Source organism: Urocitellus parryii, chromosome 11 (genome assembly GCF_045843805.1).
Source record: "Urocitellus parryii isolate mUroPar1 chromosome 11, mUroPar1.hap1, whole genome shotgun sequence".
Taxonomy (NCBI): domain Eukaryota; kingdom Metazoa; phylum Chordata; class Mammalia; order Rodentia; family Sciuridae; genus Urocitellus; species Urocitellus parryii.
This window is the reverse complement of record NC_135541.1, coordinates 4,928,081-4,954,812: the sequence shown is the minus strand read 5'-3', so window position 1 is coordinate 4,954,812 and position 26,732 is coordinate 4,928,081. Positions and strand designations below refer to the sequence as shown.

Below are 26,732 nucleotides of genomic sequence, written 5' to 3'. Positions count from 1 at the left end.
AAGTCACCTACAGTCAGGCAGGCAAGGGGCCTGGGAGAAAAGATAAAGGGATTTCCCCCGATTAACATAAAGCATTAACCAGAGGTAAAGCCAGGGCAAACCAACTAAACAAATGCTTACCTTCCCTTAGAACTCTCAGACCAAACAGGTCAACCTACTTCAATTAGGTTTTGAAAAAACCCATAGGCGTGGTGTACGGACCATGACCCATCTGCAGTTCACAAGATGAGTTAAATATGTCCGGTCTTCTATGAGACCCTAGGATAAGCAGGATCCCTTAGTACCTCATACTGTTTTTATCCCTTAGAACCTTATACTTTTTAACCCTCCACACATTAACTGTAAAACTCTCAGAAACACCATAGCAACTGTTCACAATGATAGAGGGCAAGGTATGATTTACATAGAGAGGAACATTGATGTTCATAGCTAGGAAGTCAATGTAATTTTATTTTTAGGCTGCTCTGTTTGCTCTTTTCAGCCTTTAGCTTTGAAGGACACACCACCCTTGTCAATCAAAGTGAATTAGAAAAAAGATGAGAAAATAACAAATGTCTTAAAGTCTTTTGCATAACAGGTATAGATATAAAAAAGTTTCTTCAAATAGTTTCCTAGGTGTCACTCAGAAGCAACCTTGCTGTCTGTCTGTAACATAATGTGCTGGCATCCTTCAAATAAAATTACAGAGAAATTAAAAATATATATTATACATTTGCAGTTATTTGAAATCATTAAATAGTTTGTAGCATGTTAATGGAGTGAAATAGAGATAAAAGGCAGTCCACATTCATATTTTCAAGATAAATTTACTCAGAAGTTGGTTGAAATCCTTGTTCACGTTCTAAGTAGAGCCATTGTGATAGGACCTAAGATATAAGCAGCCACTAATTTTTGATTCACACTTAAGTGGAGGTAGAGAGGCACCAGCGATTCCACATCCCCCAGCGTGGGCAGCATCAGGGCTGCAGTGCACACCACTCCCAGGAAGACAGTTAGTAAACTAGGTCCTGAGGAGACAGTTCTGTTTTCTGTAATCCCAGTGACTCAGGAGGCTGAGGCAGGAGGATGGCAAGTTTGAGGTCCAACTTAGTGAGACCTGGTTGAAACAATTGTTCAAAAAATAAACTTTCAGTTAAATGTTCCTTTATTCTTTTTTCCTCATCTTCCTTTTGTTGTTCTTTTGCAGATGGGAGAAGAGTAGCAACAACCTCTTTCCTTCCTAAAGCCTTCCTCTGGCTTTGCTCAGAAACTTGGAGACGGAATTTATCTATCACACCATAGTGACAGGATCGAACATCTCTATGACGAATCACAATATCCACACAACACTGAGGCTTTACTGCACCCGCAGCATCAATGACAACATACTTATTTGGAGTAGTACACAAAACTTTGAACTTCAAGGCGAACTCATAGGGATGGTACAGCGTCAACACTTGTTTATGTGTTGACTGATCCTCTGCATAAAATATCAGCTCTGTGGGAAGCACAAACACGGGAAGGTTTCCTTCCACTAGCTCTGGTTGTCTTTTTTGTTGATGCATTGGCACTGAATCCTCTTGCTGAAGCTTCTGTTTTTAGACTCCGATCTATTTTGGATTTTTCTTCGTTTCAGTTAAAAGCTCCAAAGCATTTTGGCAATCTCGGCAACACTGGCTCCTCGGAAAGCAGCTGCGACTGCTCCTTCACTCCTTTGTCAGTGTCTCCAGACTGCCACATTCGTGTATTTTTACCCCTACTCCTGGTGTAGCTATTGAGTTGAAGACCTGAGAGTCTCAGAGATTAAAAAACAAAAACAAAAACAAAAACAAAACTCTGCCACAATGTACAGGAACTCATTGTCCATTGGCTGTTGTAAGCACCCCTGGTTTCCATCCCCAGTACTGCAATAAATAAATAGATAGATAATGCAAAGTAAATAACTGAAATGCTAAAAAAAAAGAAAAGAAATCTTAAAGGAGCCACATGCTGGAGGCGCTTTTGCTGGGGTCAGAAGTGAGCCTCTGTGCAGATGAAGAGACGGCGGAGGGCGTGGGGGAGGACCGCAGTACCTGGCCTCCAGGTGCAGGTGTGCCTCCCAGCTTGAGTGCCGAATCTGACTAATCATTAATGCTTAGGAGAGTCTTAAAAATGACCCAGATTGTTAGAATACACTTCTTCTCTGGTGCATCACAGAATAAAACAAGGTCAACATGAGGGAGTGCCTGCTTGCCCTTTGGAGCCCTCTCCTGTTCCTTCCCCCACCACGATGGATGCTGAGCTGCTCTCTTCCTGGAAGCTCTGGCTCAGCCCTCTGCTGGTCCAGGGGGCCTTGGGGCCACATTTCCAGGGATCTGTGTCCACACGTAGTTCAGAATCGTAAGTGATGAGTGGTGTGTTTAGAGGTGTCTGATTTTATAGCCATTGGTCTATTTTTATAACCATGTGGGGTGGTACCCGGGATTGAACCCAGGCCTCACACACGCCAGGCAAAGCCCTACCACTGAGCTCCATTCCAGCCCCTATTTTTATAACTTCTAATTTTTTATTGGACAAATAACTTGTGTAGACTATTAGGAAATACCTGCAATACTGCAAAATAACAAACCCCAGCACACACCCGCACGGGAGAGGAGGGGTCTGGAGAAGACTCTTCACATACAAGGCTTCCATTTAGACCAAGGCTATTTTTCTTTTTCTTTTTCTCTATCACTGCTAATAAGAAAAGAAAAGCCATCTTCTGCCCTCTAACTTTTTTTCTGGGAAAATTCTACCTAAGATTCCCATCAGTGAACACGTATCCTGCCTGTTTATATATACCACATTTCAGAGCAACCAGGTATCCCTGAAGAAGAGGGAAGTAATGACATTAAAAAACACAAAAAGGGAAAGAACACGATTTACAGCCCCCAAGATAACTAATTCAGAGGAGACAACCAAGGCATGGGACCATCAGATAAAGGTGAACGGGGAACTTGGAGGGGTAGATATATAAATCATAGATCACACACACACACAGACATATGGATGGGTAGGTAGACTGACGGACGGATGGAGGGATGGAGGGATGGATGACGGGTGGAGGGTGGGTGGGTGGATGGGATAAACCCCTAACCCGTATTCAGCTAGAGGTTTCACTTTTCCCCACCTTTCAAAGTTGAATTCATTGTCTTACTACCTAGAACCCCCTCCTCCTCCGGGGGTCTCATTCTTGCTGGTGGTAACTCAATTCAGACCCCTTCATATGCAAGAAGTCTGGGTGTCACCTGGGCTTTCTCCCTCGCCCCACTGTCTAATCAGCTCACAGTCTCTACAGCAGGACAGATGACACTCCGTTTGCTTTGTAGCCTCCCATCCCTCCCCGGCTTCCAGTGCCCACGGGGCGCAGCTCACAGGCCTGCTCACCGCCCACTCCTGCAACCAGCTGGTCTCTCCTCAAATTGCTGTGGTTCTGGGCACACTGTCATGAGGCCGGGCCATCCCCAGCCTTGCTCCCCTGCTTGAAGCACCTGCTATAGTCTGAATGTTTGTGTCCCCACTGCAATTCACAGTCATCCAAGGTGAAGGCGTTAGGAGGCGGGGCCTTGGGAAGGTCATCAGGTCATGGGGGGGCTCTGTGAATGGGGATTAGTGCCCTCATTATAAGGGTTGGAGAGACCTCACCTGTTTACCAGGTGAAGACGTAGTGAGAAGCACCACCTGTGAAGCAGAAAACCAGCTCCAGGACACCAGATCTGCCGGGCTTGGACTTCCAGCCTCTGGAACCATGAGCAGCATACTTCTGTTGTCCCAAGCCACCTGGTGGGCAGTATCTTTGACAGGAGCCTAACAGTCTAAGACAACGCCCTCACCAACTTGGAAAAAACCTTGCTTTTCCTTAAATGTCTGTGAAGCAGCCTCCTCTGTGAATCTGACCCACTGCACAGGACAGTCTGTCCCTCCCACGACTGCATGTGTCCACTCTCCCTACCTGACTGCAAAGGCCAAGGCCTGTGAGGCCAGATCTGTGCTCTCTGACCCCTGGATGGAGACGAGAGGGCACTTCACAAATGCTTCCCAGTATTCTGGGGCATCTCCTTTAAAACAGAGACAAACCCTTCTATTTCGCCTCAGACAAGAAGGTGTATTTCCTGAATTAAACTTTTTGCTGTTTTGGGAAATGGCCAGTAGCTTTCTCCTATGGAGTTAGTACAACTTTGATCATCTACACAGAGAAAGGAGCAAGCTGTGAGAATCTCAGTTATTTATGTTGGAATTATATCGACCCAGGGAGGCATTTGATTGAGGTTTTTTTTTGTTTGTTTGTTTGTTTTGTTTTGTTTTGCTTTGCTTTTTAGGGGAGGTGCTGGGGATTAAACTCAGAGGCACTTGATCACTGAGCCACATCCCCAGCCTTTTTTACCTTTTATTTTTAGACAGGGTCTCCCTAACTTGCTGAGGCTGGCTTTGAACTTGCAGTCCTCCTGCCTCAGCCTCCCAAGAAGCTGGGATTTTAGGTGAAAGCAAATGAAAGGAAATTCAAAAAGAAAAAGAAATGGAGACAGACTCCACGGATCAGTGATGCTTCACCAAGAACAGGGGGCTGATTGTCAGGGGGGAAAATGGCGCCTGGCTCCAGCAGGGCCTGGGTTCTGCAGGGTTTAGCAGGGCCAGGTCTCGAAGGAGCTTGGTGGTGGTCTCAGTGAGGGTGGGGCATGAGGCAGTGGGGGACAGTGTGGATAAGGGAAGTTCCCTGGGGCCTATTGTTCCCATCCTTCAATAGGCATGTGCCACTGTACCTGGCTTGAGTAAAGTTTTAAAATCTATTTTTTTTATCTATTTTTTGGTACCAGGGATTGAACCCAGGGGCACTGAGCCACTGAGCCACATCCCCGCCCAGAGACAGGGTCTCACGGAGCTGCTGAGCGCCTTGCTTTTGCTGAGGCTGGCTTTGAACTCGCCATCCTCCCGCCTTGGCCTTCTGGGCTGCTGGGATTACAGGTGTGCCCCACTGCGCCCAGCTTAAGATTTATTTTTAATGGCATTCTTCCACCCTGTAACATCTGTGTGAATTTCCTGTGAAGTGACAGAAGGGGGAAAAAGGGCCAAGTTAGCCTGAGATTGGTAACTCGGTCCATATAACCCACACGGCTATTTAGAAGAGGCTGACAGTTCAGAGATTTCAAAAATACTTGAATCACATATTTTTCTCGTAACTTTAGCAGTCGCTTCCTAATGACTGTTGTCCTGCCCAAGGATGGACTTGAACGACGCCCTGGTTGGACAGGGCTGAGCCGGCTCCCAGCTCTGTCCAAGACACCGCTCCCTCCAGCCTTGGGTGTGCTCTGATTTTCTGAGACCATGTTCCACGTGCACTTTTCTTTCCACGAATTCTTGACACCCAGGGGACACAGTTCCTCTTCCTTTCCAGCAATGACTGAAGCTCCATCCACAAAGGCCATCATGATTGCTGGCTGTGATCATGGATGTTCATCAGGAGCTCTCTGCTCTGTGTCAGCTGCCATTACATACTTGAACGTCCATCCGGGCATTCCTCCTCATACCATGCTCATGGTGACCTGGGGTTGGGATCAGTACTGGTGTTGGTGTTGTATTCCAGGTGCTGGTACTGGGTTGGAATTGGTAGAACTGATATTGGTGTTGGGTTCAGGGTGTTGGCATTGATATTGATATCGGTGTTGGGTTCAGGTTAGGACTGGTATCCATACTGGTGTTTCCTGGTCTTGGTCTTGGTATTGATACTAGCATTGGACTCATGGTGTTGGTATTGTTTGGTATTGGTATTAATACTGGTGTTGGGCTTGTGGCATTGATATTGGGTTTATATTGATATTGGTGTTGGGCTCCTGGTGAGACAGTGGCAAAGTACAGAGTCAGCAGAAACAATAAATGATTAGTCTGGAAAGATGGGTGCCAATTATCAAAGAAAAGGAAATGGGATGCTAACACTGCCTTAGGGGAAGATTGCACTTTCCAACCAAGCAAGTACCCCCTGGGGCTACTCCTTCCTGCCTCTGGGCACATATGCAGGAAAGAAAGAGAGGATGGGGGTCTGTAAAAAGCAAGAAGTGCCCACTCCTGCAGCACCAGCTCTGGGCCCTGGCTTTTCTCTGAAGTCTGCTCTCTGTCTGTCTCATTCTTCAGGAAAACTTGCTTTCCTAGCTTGCCTCCGTGTTTCTCGGGTGTTTGATCTTCAGCGCCAGGGGAACGAGGACCTGATCCTGATTTCCAGTCCTGGTATCACTTGTAGTGGCTGTATTAGTATTGGTTGATATTGATATTGATAATGGCATTGAACTTGGGGTGTTGATATTGGTATTGGTATTGATGTTGGTGTTGGGCTCCTGGTGTTGGTATCTGTTGGTATTAGTGTTGGGCTTGTGGTGTTGGTATTAGGTTGGTATTGGTATTGGCTTTGGGCTCCTGGTGTCAGTATTGGGTTGGTATTGGTGTTGGGCGAAAGCTCTAGAATACTCTTCCATTTTTTTTTTTCTTTAGCTATGTCCAGAAGTGAGACAAGCAGGTCACCAATCTCTGTTCCAGAGGCCTCTGTAGGGATGCAGGACAAATGTGAGCTTCAGGTTTTGATTCACATCAAACAAACATTTTTGCAGGAACATGCAAAGGTACTGCCTTTGACATTTCTATAACTTAATTTGTTGTGAATGCTTCTTCACAAATCAATGAAAACAGGATGTGCCCCTCCTGAATGAAACCCCACTTGCCTGTTGCAGCTGTGTGAATGCTACGGGTGTTGGAAGAAGCACCCAGGGCAAGAAGGAAAAGACCAAAACTCCATCCTCGCAGCAGTCAGCCGCTCAACAGGATGCCTCTGCAGAGCTCCTGAGCCCTGATAAGAACCCACCCTGCGATGTGAGGGAGGCTGCAGGGCCCCCCGAGTCACCGGCAGGACAAGGCCCCACCTCCTCTGTAGTGTTCTGAGGAAAGGAGCTAAACAGGCACGTGCTCACCCCCCAGGAGACCAGCAGACCCAACCTCAGGAAGCCCCATGTCCCTGCTCCTGTGGTGCCTCCGGAAAAGGGAGGCCAGGCACCAAGAAGGAGCTCTGACTTGTCCTTAGACACTTGGGAAGGACACCCACCCACTCCGGAAGGACTGACGCTGCAGACGGGGCTGAAGGGCACCAACTGGCAGGAACCTCTTCCCTTCTCAGCTGAGCTGCCTGATAAGCCACCCACACCAGGGAGGGTGATCTGCTCCATCAAAATCTCCTGATTCACGTGTTCATCGTGCAGCAATGTCTAGACTGGTGTTTGCCAAACACTGGGCCAACGCCTACAGCCAGCTGTTACACTGGTGTTTGTCTGTCCTGGCAACGGGGATGCTCTACGCTCACTTCCCAGCCACCAGATCATGTGTCCTATTGATTCACAGATACTGCGCCATACGTAAGTATTTAAGAGCAGTAAGAAGCAATGATCAGAGGGTATTCCGAAAGCAAAGTCCCCCTGTCAAAGTAAATTGACTGCACATGTCTTTGCTTCAAACATTAGACACATTTCTTACGATCCAGTGTAAAATAAAAATCATATTAAAACCCTAAAAGTTAAATTATAATGAGATCAATGAAAATAGATTGTAATATAAATTTAGGGAAATTTTTATTTGAATATCTGAAAATTAGAGATCACAGAATCCTGAATTCTAACTCTGGCAGCCATGAGCAGCCGACTTTTCTTCACCTGATGAGAAAAAGTACGTCAGAGGGGTAATAACAACCACGATGTTCTCCTCCGACATCCAGCTGTGGGGTCTCAGCTTAGAGACAAGAGTCGGCCGGGAGCCTTTTGGCTCTGGGGTATTGGAAAGAGTGAAGGCCCAAGACTCCAATTCTGTGAACGTGTCAGCCACTTGACACAGGTGCATCCAAACAGCTTGCAAATCACTCTCTAGAGCTCATTGCACTTTATTATCTTTAAGAACAAAAGCATAGGCTGGCCTATAAACAGGCCCTGGGACAGTGTGTCCTTGATACAGATAGCCACCTGTCGCAGGTGTCGTGCAGTTTGGATCTGGGATGCCGGCACGAATGGCTTAGCGGGTTCTGACCCCCACTCCGCCTCCCTTCACCTTCCTGCTATCTCTAAGCACCTGACGCCCGGTGCAGAGCAGAAACCCCTCCGCCGCCAGAGGGCAGTGAGGACGTCCTCCTGGGATCCAGGAGACAAAGCCCCCACCCCACCCCAGGCAGGAAGGGGAGAGGAGGTCGGCGTCTGCCTGGAATCGAGGTGCAGGTGGCCAGCGCCTGTGTGCTCAAGGTCCACCTGCGCGGCTGGGGGGGACGAGAGAGGCTGAGGACGCAATGGGACGACAGTAGAGTCGTCTGACCACGACGGCGAGCAGCCCACCAACAGAACAGAGATGCCGTCCTGGGTAGGACAGTCAGGGAGAGGAACAGCTGCGCTGCCACTGGGTACAGTGAGTCAAAATGCATCCTCTGTCACTTATGCCTAATTAAAATAAATAAGTGAATTTAAAAATACAAACACGGAAAGGCAACACAATCACCAAGCCGTTTCCAGGCACAATGACGTAATGTCAATGGAAATGATCTTCAGAGCGTTGCAGGACACACCTGCTGCCCCAGGAAATGGCCCCTTCCCCATCAGAGCCGCTGGCTGGAGCCCCTGAGGAGGTGGGCATCCTGCCCAGGATCCAGAGACCGGGAACAGGGCTGACCTTCCTCAGGAGGGTGCAGGTGGTTGTGTGGGCACAGGACTCTGCACACAGGGGCTGGTCTCCGTGACCCCACAAGGAGGGCACCAGGAGAGCCTGAGGCCAAGGATCTGTGAGGTCCAGATGCTGCTGGAGGCCCAGGAGAACTGCAGCCCCCTGCAGCCCTCTCCGCCAGGGCGCTGAGCCCTCATGGCCTCAGCCCGAGCTGGTGCCCCCAGCTCCGAGTCCGACCTGCTGCCCAGCCATGGCCTCCTCTCTCTCCCACCCCATCCACCACCCTCTCCTCTCGCTGGCCCTGCCCCAGCACCACTGGGTTTCCTTCCATTCCTTGAACCCACTAAACTCACTCTGGCCATGTGGCATTAGAGTTTGGGGTTCCTTCTGGCTGCAGTGCTCCTCCCTGCCCCATGGCTCGGGCTCCCCGTTGTCTGCTGGACTGGTCTCCGCGGGGCCTCACAGACTTCTCCAGGCCAAGGTGCTCCAATCTGGTCAAGAACTTTGCTTTGTGTTTGGTGGCACTGAATTGAGCCAGCTCCTCCTCTGCGATAGCAGAGGGGTTGCCTAGCCTCTGTAGGGCTCTCGGGCCGTGGGTGAAACGAAGACTCGAGCATCCTTCCGCTAACCACACCTGGTGCAAGAAGCACTGCACCCATCCACAGCCGGGCTCCGTGACCGGCGGCCTCTCCAGCAGCGGTCCTGACCCTCCGCAGCCAGCCCCTCCTGCTTCTGTGCCCACAGGTGACAGACTGGAATCTTTAGGCCGTGCCCTCTCTCTGGCCATTCGTGAACCAACACACCAGGTCGTATTTCCAGAATCGTATCTTCCAGGTCGTGTTTTCCAACCTGCAGCTCGGCTATCTTGAGCCGGGTTACTGTTGACCGGACAACCTCAGCCGTGTTCCAACAGCTGCCTTCAACTCCAGGCTACACGGGCGCCAAGTAATCTGCGGGGGATGGAAACCCATCAGGGCCTAAGAGATTGCAGCGAACAACTTTTTGACAACACATTTAAAAACTTAAGCAAAAGGATCAAATGCCTAGGAAAAAGTTTACCAAAACTGACTTTAGAAGAAAGGAACAGTTTAAACAGTCCTCAAATTACTGGAAGTAAAAATCTTCATTGAATTAAACCCAGGGCCCTGATGGCTGTAGAGGTGACTTCTCCTAGACCATCAGGGACGTTCCTGTCTTTTACAAACTTCCAGTGGATACAGAACGGTCCCTGACCACGTGCTGATGCAGTAGGAAGGCCTGCTCCAGAGGCCTTGATCCTGGACCTCCAGCCCCAGAACTGGAGCCAATAACCCTGATCAGCCCGGGCCCAGGTGTTGTGCTGCAGCAGCACAGAACAGGACAAGATGGTGACGTCCAAACAGCCAGATTCCCAAGGGTCAACAGACCCTTAGAAGCCTCATCATAAAGCACATCCTCATCTACGCAGGCCTAAGAATATGGAAGCAGAAACCTCACATAACTTAAAAACAAAAACGACTCAAATGTATTTTATACATGATCCATAAAGCTTCTTTCTCAACATGTGGTTCTACTGGACCTAATTCTCAAGGAGAAACTTGAAAAAAATCTGGTACCCAGCATGGAGAAAAGCTCATCAGATTTTTACAGTGAGTTGTCAGAATTCTCTTTATGTAACAGAATCACTTGTTTTCCTGAGCAATAGGAAATAGCATTTTTAAACAAAAACATGTTAAAGCTTCCCTCAGGAACATTTTTTTGTGTGTGTGTGGTGCTTGATAAACATAAAGTAATGGACAGCACACACCTGGCTTGCACGTGTGCTCTCTGGTTGGACTAGAGAGCTATAACCTAATCTCTCTCTCTCTCTCTCTCTCTCTCTCTCTCTCTCTCTGTCTGTCTCTCTCTGCCTCTCACTCTCCCCCCACCCCTTTGTTTGCACTGGGAATTGAACTCAGGGGTGCTTACCCACTGAGCATACCCCATCCCTTTTTATTTTTTATTTAGAGACAGGGTCTCAGTAAGTTGCTGAGGGCCTTGCTAAGTTGCTAAGGCTGGCCTTGAGCTTGCAATCCTCCAGCCTCAGCCTCCTGAGCCACTGGAATACAGGGCTGGGCCACCACGCCCAGCTTGATAACATCGTCTTTTAGAAAGATATTTGGTTTTAACTGCCACACTGCATTGCACTTCTGACTGGGGTACAGTGTAACCTTTCGATGTTATGGACAATGTGTGATGATGGGATGACCAGAGAAGGGCAATTGGCAGGTCTGTCACCTCAGACATCTACCATTTCTTTGCTTAGGAACATCTTCCATCAAGAACAACACAGCGAGACACACACACAACACATGACAGTTCTACTCCAAGGCTGTGATTCAATCACGGCTGGTTCTGAAAACGTTTGGTAGAAGTCACCTGTGAAACCCGGGTTCAGGTTTAGTTGGAGGAAGTCTGCACCTGTTTCCACGAACCCACCTCACACAGGTGTGTGTACGTTTGGTGGAGAGCATGCCTTTCCTGCTGTCCCCACTGATCTGCAAAGTGGCTTTTAAAAACTCAAGTTTCTAACTACAGATGAAGCAGAGTTGTTTTTTTGTCTTGTTTTGTTTTGGCTTAACACATTGAAGTTCAAATAACACCCAGAAAAAAAATTCCACTCAGCCCTTGTAATATCTTCCCTAGAAAGCATTTTCAGAGTGAACAGAAATGTGAAAAGTGGCATTCGTTCTCCACACCTCCACACCCTTCCCCCACAAAACAAGCCTTTTCCGTTTATAAGTTAATTTTCTTTTTTTTTTTAATATTTATTTATTGTTTTATTTAGTTCTCAGCGGACACAACATCTTTGTTGGTATGTGGTGCTGAGGATGGAACCTGGGCCGCATGCATGCCAGGCGAGCGCGCTACCGCTTGAGCCACATCCCCAGCCCTATAAGTTAATTTTCTCAGGCATTTTGTTACAGTAACAGCAAGCTGACTGGTACAAGGCCATATCTTATTGTTACCACCAGAGAGAGGTTTAAATGGAAAGCAAAGACTTAGGAAACTTGTCCTTAGCACCTTATCCTGTTAGTTCAATTTTTGTTAAAGAAAACTTGGGCAGATTGCTAGTGTCTGCAGCAGTAGGATTCCATCCACACGTGACCAGTCCTACCTCTGCACCTTCTCCTGAGGTGCCACGTGCTGCTCATGCTGGGGTGACCAGGGTTGAGCTTCTCTCTTGGATCCATTCTTTCCTCACAGGCACACAGGGCTTCCTGTGTGCCGGGATCACACAGGACAGAAACACTCAGGGACATTTTCTCACATGGTTCTTGGCACTCCCTTTCCCATGGTCATAGAGGAGGGTCCACCAAAGCGGCACCCAATGCCCAGCTTCCCACGGGACCCTCCAGGCTGGTCTCTCTCTCTCTTTCTGAATCAGTAAGATTCGTTGCATTTTAAGTGTTTTCTTTACAGACCAATTATCAGACCTTTGAGAACGAACAGTTTACTAAAGGGAGGGGAAAACCACTAAAAAATCCCCATTTAGAGAGGACTGTTTCCAGTTCAGTGTAGGAGTCTCTCTGTACCTGGACATGAATGAATGAATTTCACACACACACACACACACACACACACACACACACACACACACACACTTTTTGTTACAAATGCGTACATCCTGTTTATTCCAAGTGGGGTCTGTGGACCTCAGCCCTGGAATCATCTGTGAATTCATTAAAATGCAGAGGTCAAGCTGTACTCACGCTTACCAAATCAGGATGGGCAATTATTATCATTGTTGCAGGAAATCTAAGCATGAGATGTACACTCTGAGCAAATTTCTAATGCTTCTGTTAGTGCATTACAGTGACACAAAATAGTGGGGTTTATTTTTTAACTTCATTTATTTACATTTATGTGGTGCTGAGGATGGAGCCCAGAGCCTCTACCTGCTAGGCGAGCGCTCTACCGCCGAGCACGACCCCAGCCCCTGGGGGTTCATTTTGGACATGACCCGGTGTGCGCGGAGTCTAATCGGCTCCATTTCTGCCCCGTGATTCCTCTTTCCCTCCCCTCCGCCCTCACCCCATTCTCCTTCCTGCGTTCTACTGGTCTCCCGTCTATCTGTTGTTTCTTTTCAATTCGTGCTTTACAGATATGCCCAGGGGAGGGGCTCACTGTCACTCACAGGTGGACGTCTGCCCTGTCGTCCGTGTCTCCGCAGCCCCCACCCCCGTCGTCTTCCTCTACGGCACTGACTCCCTGGTTTGTGAGGTCCCCCCACAGCCGTCCTCCCGGCCGATGGCAGAGCACCCTGCAGTGGTGGTGACTAGAGGTACAGGCTGGACACAGGAGCTTTGGTCACTGTTATTCTCTGAAGGAACTATTTCCCATTGGGGCTGGGGACGTGGCTCAAGCGGTCACGTGCTCACCTGGCATATGCGGGGCGCTGGGTTCAATCCTCAGCACCACATAAAAATCAAATAAAGACGTAGCGTCCACCGAAAGCTAAAAAATAAGTATTAAAAAATTCTCTTTCTTCTCTCTCTCTTAAGAAAAAAGAAAAAGAAAAAAAAAGAAATATTTCCCATCAGTCTGTCAGTCATTCCTAAAATCGGCATTTCAAGGCCAGCAGAGTTGCATGATTAAGAATGGGATTCTGGGGCCTGGGGTGCAGCTCAGTGGTAGAGAGCTTGTCCAGCAAGCACGAGGCCCTGGTTCCATCCCCAGAAGGAAGGGAGGAAGGAAAAACCACAGGATTCTGCAGCCAGACTGCCTGAGCGCAAATCCTCTCTCCGTTGGCCCGGGGCCTGCCCCTCACCTCTCCATGCCCAAGTGTCTGTGGGATGGGGGTAGGGCACCAGCCGGCCTCCCAGGGCTGTCATAAGATGGACATGCATTTGCCCTTGAGTGGACCTTGGTGCCCAGGACCCAGTGTTTTTGAAATACACGATTTGATCATCTCAAAATCTAGAAATAAAGGGACATGAACAACAGGATCCAAACCTGCTCTCTGAGAACGTCTGTCTGGCCCGGACCCCTGCGGGCTCGTGTCTGTCTCGCAGGGAGGCGAACAGGTCCTGCCTGTGGCTTTCCTCTGGAGGCTGTGGGACCCTTGAGTTTAAGCACCATGAAGCCTGTTTCAGACTCTGGACTTCAAGGGCTGTTGGAGAATAAGTTCATGTTGTTTTAAGCCACTGGGTTTGTGGTGATTTGTTACAGCAGCAACAGAAAACTCATACCTTCACATAATAAACCCTGTGCAAAGTGCTCCCCAGAGAGGTGCTCCAGGACCAGAGAGGACGGAGGAGCTGCCCCTACTGCAGAGTGAGGCAGGGAGCTGGCACGTGTGCACACGTGTGAAGCTGCCACACTCAGGACCACAGACATACACCCCCCCAAGGCCTCTTCGCGCCCTTGGCAGCTCACCCCCTCCCACGCCCACCCCAGCCATGCTGACCTTGCCATCACTACAGATTGGCTTGAGTTCTCTAGAATTTCACACAAATGGAACAATTTAGGGCGCACTCTCTTATTCGGGGATGGCTTCTTTCTTTTAAAATCTTCAACTATTATTTTAGATTGACAGATAAAAATGGGATACAGTATATTTGTGGCTTTCAATCTGGTGTTTTGAATATGCATGTATTTTGGAATGGCTGAGTCAAGCCAGTTAGCCTGTGTCCAGCTCATAGTCACCCTTCCCCTCCGGTGTGTGTGTGAACTCTCAAGTGTGGGATACGCTGTTAACTACAGTCACCATGTTGTAGAGCAGAGCTCTTGAACTTGGCCTGCTGTCTTGCTGGCACCTTTACCCTCTGACCAGTGCCCCCGGCTCCACCCCCAGCCCAGGCCTGGTTAGCCGCCATTCTGTTCTCTGATTCCATGAACTCTTTGGCTCCTCTCACTCCTCCTAGTGATTTGGAGATTCATTCATGCCATTGTGGAAATAGTTCCTCCCTTTTCAGGGATGAGTACTGTTCCACTGTCTACTTAGGCCACCATTTCTTTGTCCAGACGTTAGCAGGCCTCTGGGCGGTTTCCAGTTCAGGTCTATCATAAATGAAGTTGCTGTGCACAAGTGTCTGAGTCTTGGCTGGATTTATGTTTTCTTTTCTGTTGGTTAAATCCTAGGAGTAGAATGGCCAGGTGATGTGGCAGGTGGAGTCCATCTTTTTGAGGAGTGCCTAGTCTGATTTTTCTTACATTATCTATCCTTTACTCTTTTGGGAGCATTTTTCTGTATCAGTATTAAATTTCCCTCACCGTTTTAACGGGGCTAGAAATATCTTCCTAAGGCCTTTCTGCAGTACCTCCTGAGGGTCTCCCTTGGGGCACGTGCCACGTCACAGGTCATCTACACTCACGGACTTTTGAGCCCCATTCCCAAGTCTTCGGCATGAAGACAGGAGAGCGGCCTGACCCGGCTTTGGTGACCCTCTGCCCTTGGCGCTGGAGGGATGGAGGGAGGACGATTCTGAGGTCTGATTGCAAGGGCAGGAGAAACCCGAGTCGCAGCGGCTGCTTAAGTCAGAGAAAGCTGGGGGTGAAGAGCTGAGCTCAGACGGGATCTGGGAGAGGTTCTGAGGGGACTTTAGTAACACAATTGTCTTGTTGCTGTTTTGTCACACTCCTAATGACGGGCAAAGGGCTCTATTTTTCTGGTATTTCAGGAAGCTCTTCCCACACCATCTCCAGCCACATCACAGTGTTTCTGTCAACAGCCATGATCCTGGAAAAACACAGTAGATCTGGGAAGTTCCTGTCACATAGCATCTAGCCAACCTTCTCTCGTGTTTGTAGTGATGCTGCAGTAAAAAGCTAGCACCAGGCCAGTGTGGTGGCACACGCCTGTAATCCCAGTGGCTCAGGAGGCTGAGGCAGGAGGACCATAAGTTGGAGGCCAGCCTCAGCAATTTACTGAGCCCCTAAGCAACTTAGCAAGATGCTGGCTCAAAAAAAGAAAAAAAAAAAAAAGGTCTGAGGATTCTGTGGCTCAGGGGTCAAGCACCCCTGGGTTCAATCACTGGTACCAAAAATCTAAGTCCAGGAAAAGACTGAGGGGCGAAGAGCAAACTGCCAGCCATGTGGAGGCAGACTGGAGGATGGGTGACACTGTTGCGCACGGTGTGACACTTTTTATGCCGTTTCGAAGTGCACCCTGCTTGGTCAATGGCGCTTACTGTGCGCCAGCCTGACCCGCGTGCCCGCTCACCTGCTCCCACGCACCTGCACCCACGCACCCCTCCACTGCATCAAGAGGAGCCCGCAGTGGTGCTGGCCAGGTTCCAGGGTCATCCCCGTGCAGTGACCAGCCCCAGCACCCTGGAGCGACGGGAGAGAGGGCCGCTTGGTGCCTCCTCCCCACCGGGGCTGAGCGAGCTCTGACGTCCCACCATGCGCCCCCGCTGCTCAGCAAGGCATGAGCAGGCTGAGCTGACGTCCCCGTCCCCGCCCTCGTTCACGAGCCACGAGTGCGGCCACACCTAAGAGGCCCACGGGCACCGCCATCACCCTCAGCGCCCACAGGCGAGGACGGAGCCCCCAACCACCCTTGTCTCCACGCCCCCTCCAGGCCAGCGCCGGGCTGTCCTCCACTCTGGACAAGGGACCGAGAAGCAGAGGGAAGTGGCCCTGCCCAGGCCCCACGGTGGCCAGAGGCAGGGCCGGCTTCCCCGGCGGAAGGTCGGCGGAGCCTTTGAACCCACCCAGGCCCACGGGGGAGCCTCCACTCGGCAGGACAGCCACAGCTGACAGCCTTCCTCCCTCGAGCTGGTTCCCCACGGTCACGCGGACACAGCTGGTGTTCAAAGTCATGTCCGAGCCTCCCGCGTGTGGCTGGCTGAGACAGGGGCTCGGCATTTTAACCTCCTTCCTCCTGGACATGGTGCTTCTGATGAGATGGCCCGGGGGTTCCAGCAGCCCGTTCTCCAGCTGGGTCCTGCAGACGATGGAAACCCTGGAGTAGACACAGCGCTGAGACAGAGAGGGGTGACAGAGGCCGCTTCCGGGAAGGGCTTCTCTCCTCGCCACTGACTCTCCTCGTCACAGAGGCTGAGCGGAGCCCTGGTGAGGGAGGGCTGGGCCCAGTGAGTGGGGCAGGGGGAGGCCGGGGCAGCCGGACACGGCCAGGTGCCCTGGGGGTTTCCAGGTCAAGAGCCCCTGGTGTGAACATGTGGTGGCTGGCAAGAGGAGGGGTGTCTGGAGGGGCCTGGAGCAGCGGGGAGGAGCCCTGGGCCGGGGTCCCGCGGCCTCTGACGGATCGACGCCCTGGGCCGGCTGTTTCTGGGTCTGACCCCGTGAGCTCTCACCGCCCTCTGCCAGGGCCAGGGCCAGGCTTCTCAGCATCCCCACTCCCTGCACAGCCCGGCCCTGCCGGCCGCAGGCTGCCTGTGACAGACGGACGCAGCCCTAGGTCCCAGGGCCACACGGCCTTCAGGGGGTTTCCCCAGTGTTTCAGGGACACGTTACGGGGGCTGTGGGACTCTTGGAGGTGGGTGGTTTGGTAAAAAATGAAAGAAAGGAAGGCTATCCCCGATAACCACTTGAACGACTTCCAGCCACTGCGCTGCACTCCACTGGCGAGGTCGGCCTGTTGTGCTGCGGGAAGCGGAGCAGCCACTGTTTATAATGAGACTTCTCTCTTGAGTCCAAGGGACACAGTAAAGTGCAGGAGGGTCAGCGAAATGGAGAGATGGCTGGGGAAAGGGCCTTGTGGACTCACTGGAGGCTGAGCCCACAGGGACAGAAGGCTGCGTAACAAACAGCCCCTAAACTGCATGTCCTAGGACAAGCGTTCAGCATGCTCGTGGATTTCGTGGGTTAGGAACTCGGCCAGGGTGATCCAGCTCTGCTCCACGAAGCCCGGGCCACGTCTTCCAGTGACACAGCAGCTCGGGCTTGGGGCATGGGCCGCTCCTTTGCTGCCACAGGCCTGCAGCCGATGCTGCTGTCCACTGGAGCACCTACACACGGCCTCCCCACGTGGCCCCAGGTTCCCCACAGCATGGTGGCTTCAGGGGAGTCAACCTCTAACATGGAGACTGGGTCTTCAGGGCCGAGCGTCTCCATAACAACGAAGAAGCTTCTGGAATCACCCGTCACTTCTCAGGGTTGTATCTGGTGGAAGTCACAGGGTACAGTGGTTTCAGAATAAGTGTTCTTTGATGTGGCGCCCTTCCAAGGGTGGAAACAAACCGTCTTTCTCTTCCGAGTGACTCAGGATGAGCAGGTCAGAAATGTGACCTCCAAGAGCAGGTGATGATCTGTCATCCCTGAAGCCAGCTGGCAGGTCATGAGTCACTCCCACAGCCACACGGAAAGGTCCCCTGGTGAGGAGCTGAGGCCTCCTGCTGGGGACCAGGCAATCTTGAAGGTAGCTGAGAGCGGGCCAAGTCCCCCCTCTAAAGTCCTCCATTCCTCCCATGCCCCCCCACCGCCATGGCCATAGTGAGTCAGCAGCTTCATATCAAAGAAAACATCTGGCCGCAGGGTTTTGGGGATTAGGTAACTTCACTTAGCATTGTATTCTCCAACTCTATCCATTTACCTGCAAATGACATGATTTTTTTCTCTTTTAGTGCTGAGTAATATTCCATTTTGTATGTATAACAGAGTTTCTTTATCTATTCATCTGCCGAGGGCATCCACAGTTAGCTATTATGAACTGAGCTGCTGTAAACATTGATGTGGCTGAGTCACTACAGTGTGCTGATTTTAAGTCCTTTGGCTACAAACTGAGGAGTGGGATAGCTGGATCAAAAGGTGGTTCCATTCCCAGTTTTCCAAGGAATCTCCACACTGCTTTCCATAATGGCTGCACTGATTTGCAGTTCCACCAGCAATGTATGAGTGTGCCTTTCCCCCACATCCTCACCAACACTTACTGTTGTCTGTATTCTTTTTTTTTTAATATTTTTTTATTTTATTTTTTTAGTTTTCGGCGGACACAACATCTTTGTTGGTATGTGGTGCTGAGGATCGAACCCGGGCCACACGCATGCCAGGCGAGCGCGCTACCGCTTGAGCCACGTCCCCAGCCCTGTCTGTATTCTTAATAGCTGCCATTCTGACAGGAATGAGATGAAATCTGAGAGTGGTTTTGATTTTCATTTCTCTCATTGCTGGAGATGATGAACATTTTTTCATATATTTGTTGGTTGATTGTCTATCATCTTCTGAGAAGTGTCTGTTCAGGTCCTTGGCCCATTTATTGATTGGGTTATCTGGGTTTTTGGTGTTAGGTTTTTGAGTGCTTTATAGATCCTGGAGATCAGTGCCCTGTCTGACGTGGTGTGGTGGAGACTTGCTCCCATTCTGTAGGCTCTCTGTTCACCTCACTGACGGTTTCTTTGCTGAGAAGTGTTGAGATGGTAACTGTTGTTTCAAGGCACCGAGTGTCAGGGTGATTTGTGGCAGGGCAGTGGATGACCAGTCCACAGGACCCGCCCAGACTGAAGCGGGGTAGCCTACATCCCACTTCTCCATGGGAAACATGTAAAAAGAATTTGTGGACATTTTTTAAAATGTGCTAATGGAAGAGCAAAGAATGATTTAATTCCCCACCTGAACCAAAAAGGAAGGGGAAACACTGCCCTCTGGAAGCTCCACGGCTGAGCCCTTCTCATTGCTCCTTTCAAGGTCAGTCCCAAGCACGTGGTGGAATTCCGAACCCCGAACTGGTCAGAGGAGAGTCCTGGTGAGAGCCTCCCTTCACTCCCCTTCTCAGAGCTGCTGTTAGGTGGCTCCCTGTCACACCTCGCTTGGTCTCCCCTTTGGTCCTGCTGACCCCACGCTGGTCTCCCCTTCCCCCAGCCCCCTGGCTGCCCGCCCTGTCTGCCCGGCAGGAGGGAACTCCAGGTGCCTCTCCGCGGCACCCAGGCCTGTCGGGAGCCCTCCACCCAGCAGAGGGTGCTCAGGGCCAATGGCTGTCACTAAAGAGTGGTGACGGTGGAGAGTCTGGGGCTGGGGGAAGATGGCCAGGGCCAAGAGCCCACCGAGGGCTGGCTGCAGACCACTGACTCCTGAGTGGTTCCACCTCACTGCCTGGAGACTGCCCACAGTGTCCAGTTAGCAAGGGGGCAGTGCACTCAGGGTTCATCAGACTCGGAGCAGGAGCCGTTGCCACAACTAGGTGCAGAGCCCCAATCCAAACGTGCCTCAGCAGTTAGGACTTAGACTGTTTGTTTATGGGGGCGGCACTGGGGATGGAGCCCAGGGCCTCACGCACGCTGGACAAGTGCTCTACCGCGGAGCCACATCACAGCCAATAGTTAGGTTTGTTTGTCTTCCTTCCTTTTTTTTTTTTTTGTATTGGAGATTGAACCCAGGGATGCTCAACCAGTGAGCCACACCCCAGCCTTTTAAATTTTTTATTTAGAGACAGGGTCTCACTAGGTTGCTGGGAACCTAGCTTAGTTGTTGAGTCTTCCTGCCTCAGCCTCCTGAGTGACTGGTATTTCAGGTGGGTGCCACCAAGCCTGTCTTAACTAGCTTTTTAAAAAAGAAGTAACATTTAAAGCACTAATGTCTGTCAGATGATACATTTATTAATATATGCCAGACTCATTTGTTTAGTGATAAAGAAGAAGAAAGATAATAAGAGACAATAGAGTCATTTTTTCTAACAGGTTTGGCTCACCTTGGTTGCAGGAACACTCAGACAGAAGTTCTCTGATGGACGTGCAAGGCCACCCATACTTAGAAACCCAGAGGCTCAGTGACGAGAAAAGAACCATCAGATTCCTCAGCTACAAGAGAACAAGGTAGAGCTTGTGGTATGAGTCTCATATTTCCCATGGTCAAACCATTCACTGTTTTTCCTTCTAAACACTGTGGCCTCCACAAATCATTGGCACGACTGGTGAGCAGAGGGGAGGTGGGGGAGGAGGCGGCAGTGCAGAGGCTCACCAGCCAGCTCTTCAGTACAGGCCTCACGTGGACCAGGAGCTGAGCTCAACAAATGGAATCTCCAGCTGTAAAGCAATCATCCTCTAATGCAGGCAGAACTCTGATCTCTGAAATGCAATCCAATTTATATTGATTAAGTTCCACTGCCCCATATATTGAAGCCAACAAAATGAGAATGCAGAATCAATGAGACTGACCTTGCAAAGGTCCAAAGGACTACAGATGCAGTCTCCAGGCTGAATTTTAAAAGGCATTGTGTCAGGAAATTGTTGTCTGGGGCTTCCCTGCCCAGGGGTTGAGTCTGCTCTACAAATTGGAAAAAGAGACTGGATATGTGTGTGGTGTACGCATTCCTGTTCTGAATACAGATGCACCACTTGAGGGTTGGCACAGAATGTGACATTGAGACTTCCACGAAGAGGAAAGGAGGACAAGGTCTCTTTCCAGTGCCTGCTAAGTCCTCTTAGCAAACAAGCCCTCGTGAAGGAACGAGATCAAACTTGAGACCCCTGAAGAGTAAACAGTAGGCCACAGACTGCGGGGGAGTCAACGTGAAGGTGCCATCCTGGGTGGAGAGGAGGCAGCGTTGCTGGTTTGGTCTTCTCTGTTGCTTCCCTGTGTTTGACACGAAGGCATCCCACCATGGACCTCTCCAACTCTGTCTTCTTGGCCACAGAACCAAGAAAAGGGGCCGTCACAAATCAAAGAGCACAGAGAGATCTCTGGTTTTTCTCTTTTCCTTCCTCTGCCTTTTTCCTCCTCTAGCCCTGTCCTTCAACCAACCCCAGTGGCAGGAAGTGCAGCTGGAACTCTGAAAGAAAATCCGGATTGCTGGCCAGAGGGTGGGGAAAGAGGCTCCTGGGATCCAGAAAGTTCAGGGAATCGCAGGGCGGACAGAGCCGAAGAAGGGGAACCTCCCAATTCTAAGTATAAATTGGAACAAATCCTGGGTTCAACCTTAAACTCTGCAGGAGTGAATCCAAAATAGGATAGCAAGAGCTTTGAGAACTGAACTGCTATCATGCTCCCAGTTAACCTCAGAGTGGCACATGCAAAGGAAAGGCCCAGAGGAACACAGGGAAGGTCTTAACAACTTAGGTGGCACGGAGCCACCATTCACAGAGAACAAGGTAGAACTTGTGGTGTGAGTCTAACCAGGTGATTGCCTGCCCCACAGCAGCAACCAATCAATATTCTCCAGAGGATTACCACAGAACATGGAGTCTCCCAAGAGAATCATCAAAGTGTCAAAAATTCTTCAACATGTAAAGAACCAGGAAAATGTGAACAAACGAAGGGAAAGAACTGTCAGATGGCCATGCTGAGCTGACTCGGATAACGGAATGGACACTGGTGTTAAAGTGACGGACATAACCTCTTGAGGGAAGATGAGTGCACTTTAAATGAAGGTAAAGGTGCCAGTCTCTCAGCAGAGAAGCAGAAACCATGAGGAAGAAATGGGAACTAAATGGCACTTTGGAACTGAAACACACACTGTCTGGAACAACACAGCAGAATGGGACAGCATAGGAAAGAAAGCGTTCGTGAACTTGAAGATCGAAAATTTCCAATGTGAAGAACAGAGAAAAATGATTGAAACTACTGAACAGGAGGCGCAGAGCCCTCGGGACAACGCTGAAAGGGCTAACACCTCTGCCCCTGGAGTCTCAGGAATAAAGGGGAAAGAGATGGCACAGAAAACATTTGAAAAGATAATGGCCAAAACTCCTCAGATTCTGGTGAAAAACAACTTTACAGATTCAAGATGCTCCAGAGCCACCCAACAAGATAAATTCAAAGGAAATGGGCCCTGTACACCCACTCAGCTGCCCACCACCGAGACAGAGCTCTGGGAAGCAGCTCCGGGAAGCAGCCGGGAAACGAGACACAGCAGACGGGGAAGGATCAGAGGGACTGCAGATTCGTCATCAGGGACCCTGGAGGACAGAGGGCAGTGGAACTGTGCTCTCGGTTTAGGTGAGATACTCTTAAGGAATGGAGTCAAACAGATGTTCTCAGATGAAGGAAAATGTAAAAAAATTGTTACCAACAGACTTGTTCCAAAATAAATACTAAGTGGAGTTTTTTGGGCTGAGGAGATGTGAGAGAGAAGCTTGGTGCTCTAGGAATGAAAGAACGAGAGAAGTGGTTAATATCTGACTAAATAGAATAGACTGTTTTCTAAAGTTCCTTAAAATATTTTGACTGCAGAAAGAAAAAAATATCATTGGTAAAATGTTTGATGAATGTAGAGATCATACATAAAACATCTAAAGTATAAAGAGGAGGGTGAAATATGTTTATAAGGCTTGTTCATTTTACTTGAAGTATTAAAATATTAAATTTAGATAGACTATTAAAAATGAGGATGTATGTTGTGCTGTCCAGAGCAACTCCTATGTAATAATCCTAACAGATACGGACTACAAGCAATAGAGTAGGTAAATTAATATAGTACTAGGGGCTTGTTTTAGTCAGCTTCTTTGCGGCTGTGACTAAAGGTCTGAACAGAACAACTGAAGAGGAGAAAGGATTGATTTGAGGGCTCATGGTTTCAGAGGCCTTAGTCCATAAAAGGCTCCATTTCTTGGGGCTCAGGGTGAGGCTGAACTAAGGCCTAGTGTGTGGCACAGGGAAGCAGCTCACATCACGGTGATCAAGAAGCAGAGAGGGGCTGGGGATATAGCTCAGTTGGTAGGGTGCTTGCCTGGCAGGCACACGACCCTGGGTTGGATCCGCAGCACAGAGAGAGAGAGAGAGAGAGAGAGAGAGAGAGAGAGAGAGAGAGAGAGAGAGAGACTCCACTCTCCAGACAGATACAGAATATATCTGGGGTGTACCCCAAAGCCACACCCCAGCTCCCACCTCCTCCAGCCACACCCTACCTCTTCAGTTACCACTCAATTAATCTCTACCACTGGGATTAAAACACTGATGGGGTTAAAACTCTTACAACCCAATCATTTCTCCTTTGAACTTTCTTGCATTGCTTCACATGTGAGCTTTTGGGGGACACCTCACATCCAAACCATAATAGGGTTTGAGGTGTCGCTTAGTGAAGTGCTTGTTTAACATGCATGAAGTCCTGTTTTCAATCCCCAGAACCACAAAAATAAATAAATAAATCAGAAAGTACCAAAAATATTTAAATAATCCCAAAAATTGTGAGAAAGAGGTAACCGAGCAATAAAAAACAGTAGGAACAAACAGAACAAATTACAAAATAGGAAGCTTAAACTCAACCATATTAATCATTACATTAAATTTAGATGGTCTATATACACCAATTAAAAGACAGAGATTATCAGTTTGGATTGAAAATACAAGCCCCAAATGTGTGCTCTATTTATACAAACTCTTCTTTAAATAAAATTACACAGGTTAAAAGCAGAAAGATGGTGCTGGGGTTGTGGCTCAGTGGTAGAGGGCTTGTCTCGCATGTGTGAGGCACTGGGTTCGATTCTCAGCACTGCATATAAAAACAATAAATGAAATAAAGGTCCATCAACTAAAAAAAAAAAAATCTTTTTTTTTTTTTTTTAAAGCAGAGGGATGAAAGAGGATTACAGAATGAAAATAGGCATCAAAAGAAACTCGAGTGGCAATGTTAACATAGTCAAAGGAGACTTCAGAATAGAAACCATACCAGGGGTGAAACGGGACTTCACACAAGGACAAAGGCTCAATTTACTAAAGATAAAACATTCCCTAGGTGTGACGGACGCCCCTGAAGAACAGAGCCTTCAAATACGCGAGGCAAAGCCAGGTGGCAATCAAAGAGAACTAGACACTGAACACTTGAGAGGAACGTGGCCGCCCGCAGGGCAGGTGTGGGCTGGAACTGGGCCTAATCCCCAAGCCCAAGGCCACCAGGGCCTGCGTGGTGACTGCTTTTCATTCCTCTCTTGGTGCCTCCCGGCAAATCTTTGCCAAGGTTCCCAGGAAGCTCCGTTGCCATTCCACCAGCAACCACTGGAGGGCCCCAAATGTCGCTGCGGCTTTCTACGGAAGCCCATCCCTCACACTCCCAGGGGCCCAGTAAGAGAGCCTGTGGACCAAAGCACATCACTTCTCTGGTGACACCTGAACTCCACACAACAGTTGAAACTGGTTCTCCGCCAAGCAGGGGCACCATCCCGGAGGGCCGGCCAGACAGTCAGTGGAAAATCGACTTGCAAGTTCCCACATGGAATGTCTGAGAGTCCAAGCTGTCTTCCAGTTCAGAGACATCAGGGATCCCCTTAGTAATGGGGGTCCCCATCGACTAGCCAAGGGCATTTTCAAAAGGCCAATTCCCACGCGAACGACGTCGAAGGCCCACAGTTATTTGATCACTTTTTCTGTCCACGCGCACCCACAGCTTGCCCTCTGTGTCCAGGCCACCTGACACCCAGACCCAAGGTCGTCCCCGGGGAAGGAAGCCCCCAGCAACCAGAGCAGAGGGAAAAGCCTCCAAGCCTCGCGCTTCTTACCGGTACTCCTACCAGCCCTGGGCCTGGGCCTTCTGGTTAAAGACCCGAGGAGGGGCCAGGCACCCCCCCGCCAGCCCACCGCAGGGAGGGAGGGAAGCTGAGCTCACTGGATTTCCCAGGTGCATCCTCTCAAAAATTGCTGATTTTCATAAAGTTGCTGAAGTCATTTTTCTGACTCTGAAGAGACTAGATTGAAAGAATAAAATAGAAATAGCATCAACAGAAAAAGATTCTAACTGAAGCCCTAGAGTCATAAGGGAATTCAGTTCCCAGATTTGCTTTTTAAGTTCCTTGATTCATAAACAGTTGAATTTAGTGTCATCAACTGTTCACTTCATACTTTTCTTGTTTTGGTTAAAATTTTAAACTATCTTGCAGTAACTTTTTAAAACACATGTAAATAAAGGGCTACAGAAAGGTCCTAGAGAATTCTGCTTCTGCAAGTAATGTGGTAATTCTGCCTATGCACCAAAGGTCTTGTTTCTTTTAACCACTGCTCATCAATCTGGTAATTATCTCATTTAAACTAATCCACTCCACTTTTTTTTTTTTTAATGCGGGGTTAGTACTCTACCACTGAGCTACTAGCTACTGGACCAGCCCACATTTTTGGGTACTGATTCTGAGGCTCCATGGCAGCTTCCTTTGTGACTTGATGGATGGAAGAAATTAAAGCAAACATTTTTGTGTCTGACTGCCACCTCTCCAACTTCAGCCCATCTGCTGAAAGGCAAGATCAAGAGGGCAAGCCCTGCTGGAGTGACACCCGCGCCTGTACTTGCTGTATTTTGAATTTTTGTTTCCAACTAAAGAAATCTGCAAATATTAAATAGGGTTGGGAAATGATTCCTTAAGCTATGTGTAAATAAATGTGGAAAGTTTTCAAAGAAAAAAAAGATAAAGAGAACTAGACAAATCTACAACTCTTCTTAGAGATTTCAACATTCCTGTCCAGTAATCAATAATAAAACAAGTACAGGACAGCAGCAAGAAAGTGTGAGGCCCGAGCACTAAACCAAGTTGACCTGATGGAGATTTACCAAGCACTCCACCTAAAATCTCTCTGCAAGTACACATGAACACACATCAAAGTGGACCACATTGTGGGTCACCAAACATTAATGAACTTAAAACAATTAAAATAATGCAGGATACATTTTCTGCCATATGAAATTAAACAGAGAGGTATCTGGAAATACCAAAATATTTTGAAATTTAAAAAAAAAAAACAGTTTGGGAGCTGGGTATGTGGTATAGTGCTGGCCTAGCATGCGTGAGGGCCTGGGTTTGATCCCCAGCACTACCATCAAAATATAAAACAAACCAAAAACACACTTTTAAATAATTGGGATTTTTTTTTAAAAGTCAGAAAGAAAACCATAAACTATTTTTAACTGAATGAAAAACCCAAAATATCAAAACATATGGATTACAGCTAAATAAACATAAAAAATTTGTGGATTCTACTTAGAAGGAGTCTTAAGATAGATCCTAGAACTGGCAAATAAGTCTAGCAAGGTCATAGGATAGGAAGTAACAAAAATCAAGCAAATTTTTATATACCAGCAGTGAACAAATAGAAATTACACATTTATAATAGCACCCAAATCGTAAATAGTTTGTTATAAATCTAACAAAATATGCATGGAATCTGCATGCTGAAAACTACAAAATACTGAAACCAACTTGGAGGGGCACGTGTTCGCTTTGGCT

The 26,732-nt window shown here is 48.8% G+C and overlaps 1 protein-coding gene and 1 pseudogene across 4 annotated transcripts in view; both read right to left on the bottom strand.

Annotated features, from left to right (window-relative positions):
- On the bottom strand, window positions 1-2,124 carry LOC144249183 (motile sperm domain-containing protein 1 pseudogene; annotated as a pseudogene).
- A 2,204-nt stretch (window positions 2,125-4,328) lies between these two features.
- Window positions 4,329-26,732, bottom strand: part of Per3 (period circadian regulator 3) — a 91,827-nt gene continuing 69,423 nt past the window's right edge. Inside the window, exons 21-22 of one of the 4 annotated variants that reach the window (XR_013342166.1) lie at window positions 9,024-9,620; window positions 4,329-6,528 (exon numbers count right to left, since the gene is read on the bottom strand). Coding sequence is in view for 1 of the 4 variants with exons in the window: in XM_077791314.1 (XP_077647440.1) it covers window positions 9,546-9,620 (75 nt within the window). In the remaining 3 variants the exon portion in view is untranslated. Of the gene's footprint in view, window positions 6,529-7,630; window positions 9,621-23,943; window positions 24,017-26,732 lie in introns of those variants that run through there. The other 3 variants (XM_077791314.1, XR_003300536.2, XR_013342165.1) reach the window with 3 other exon arrangements.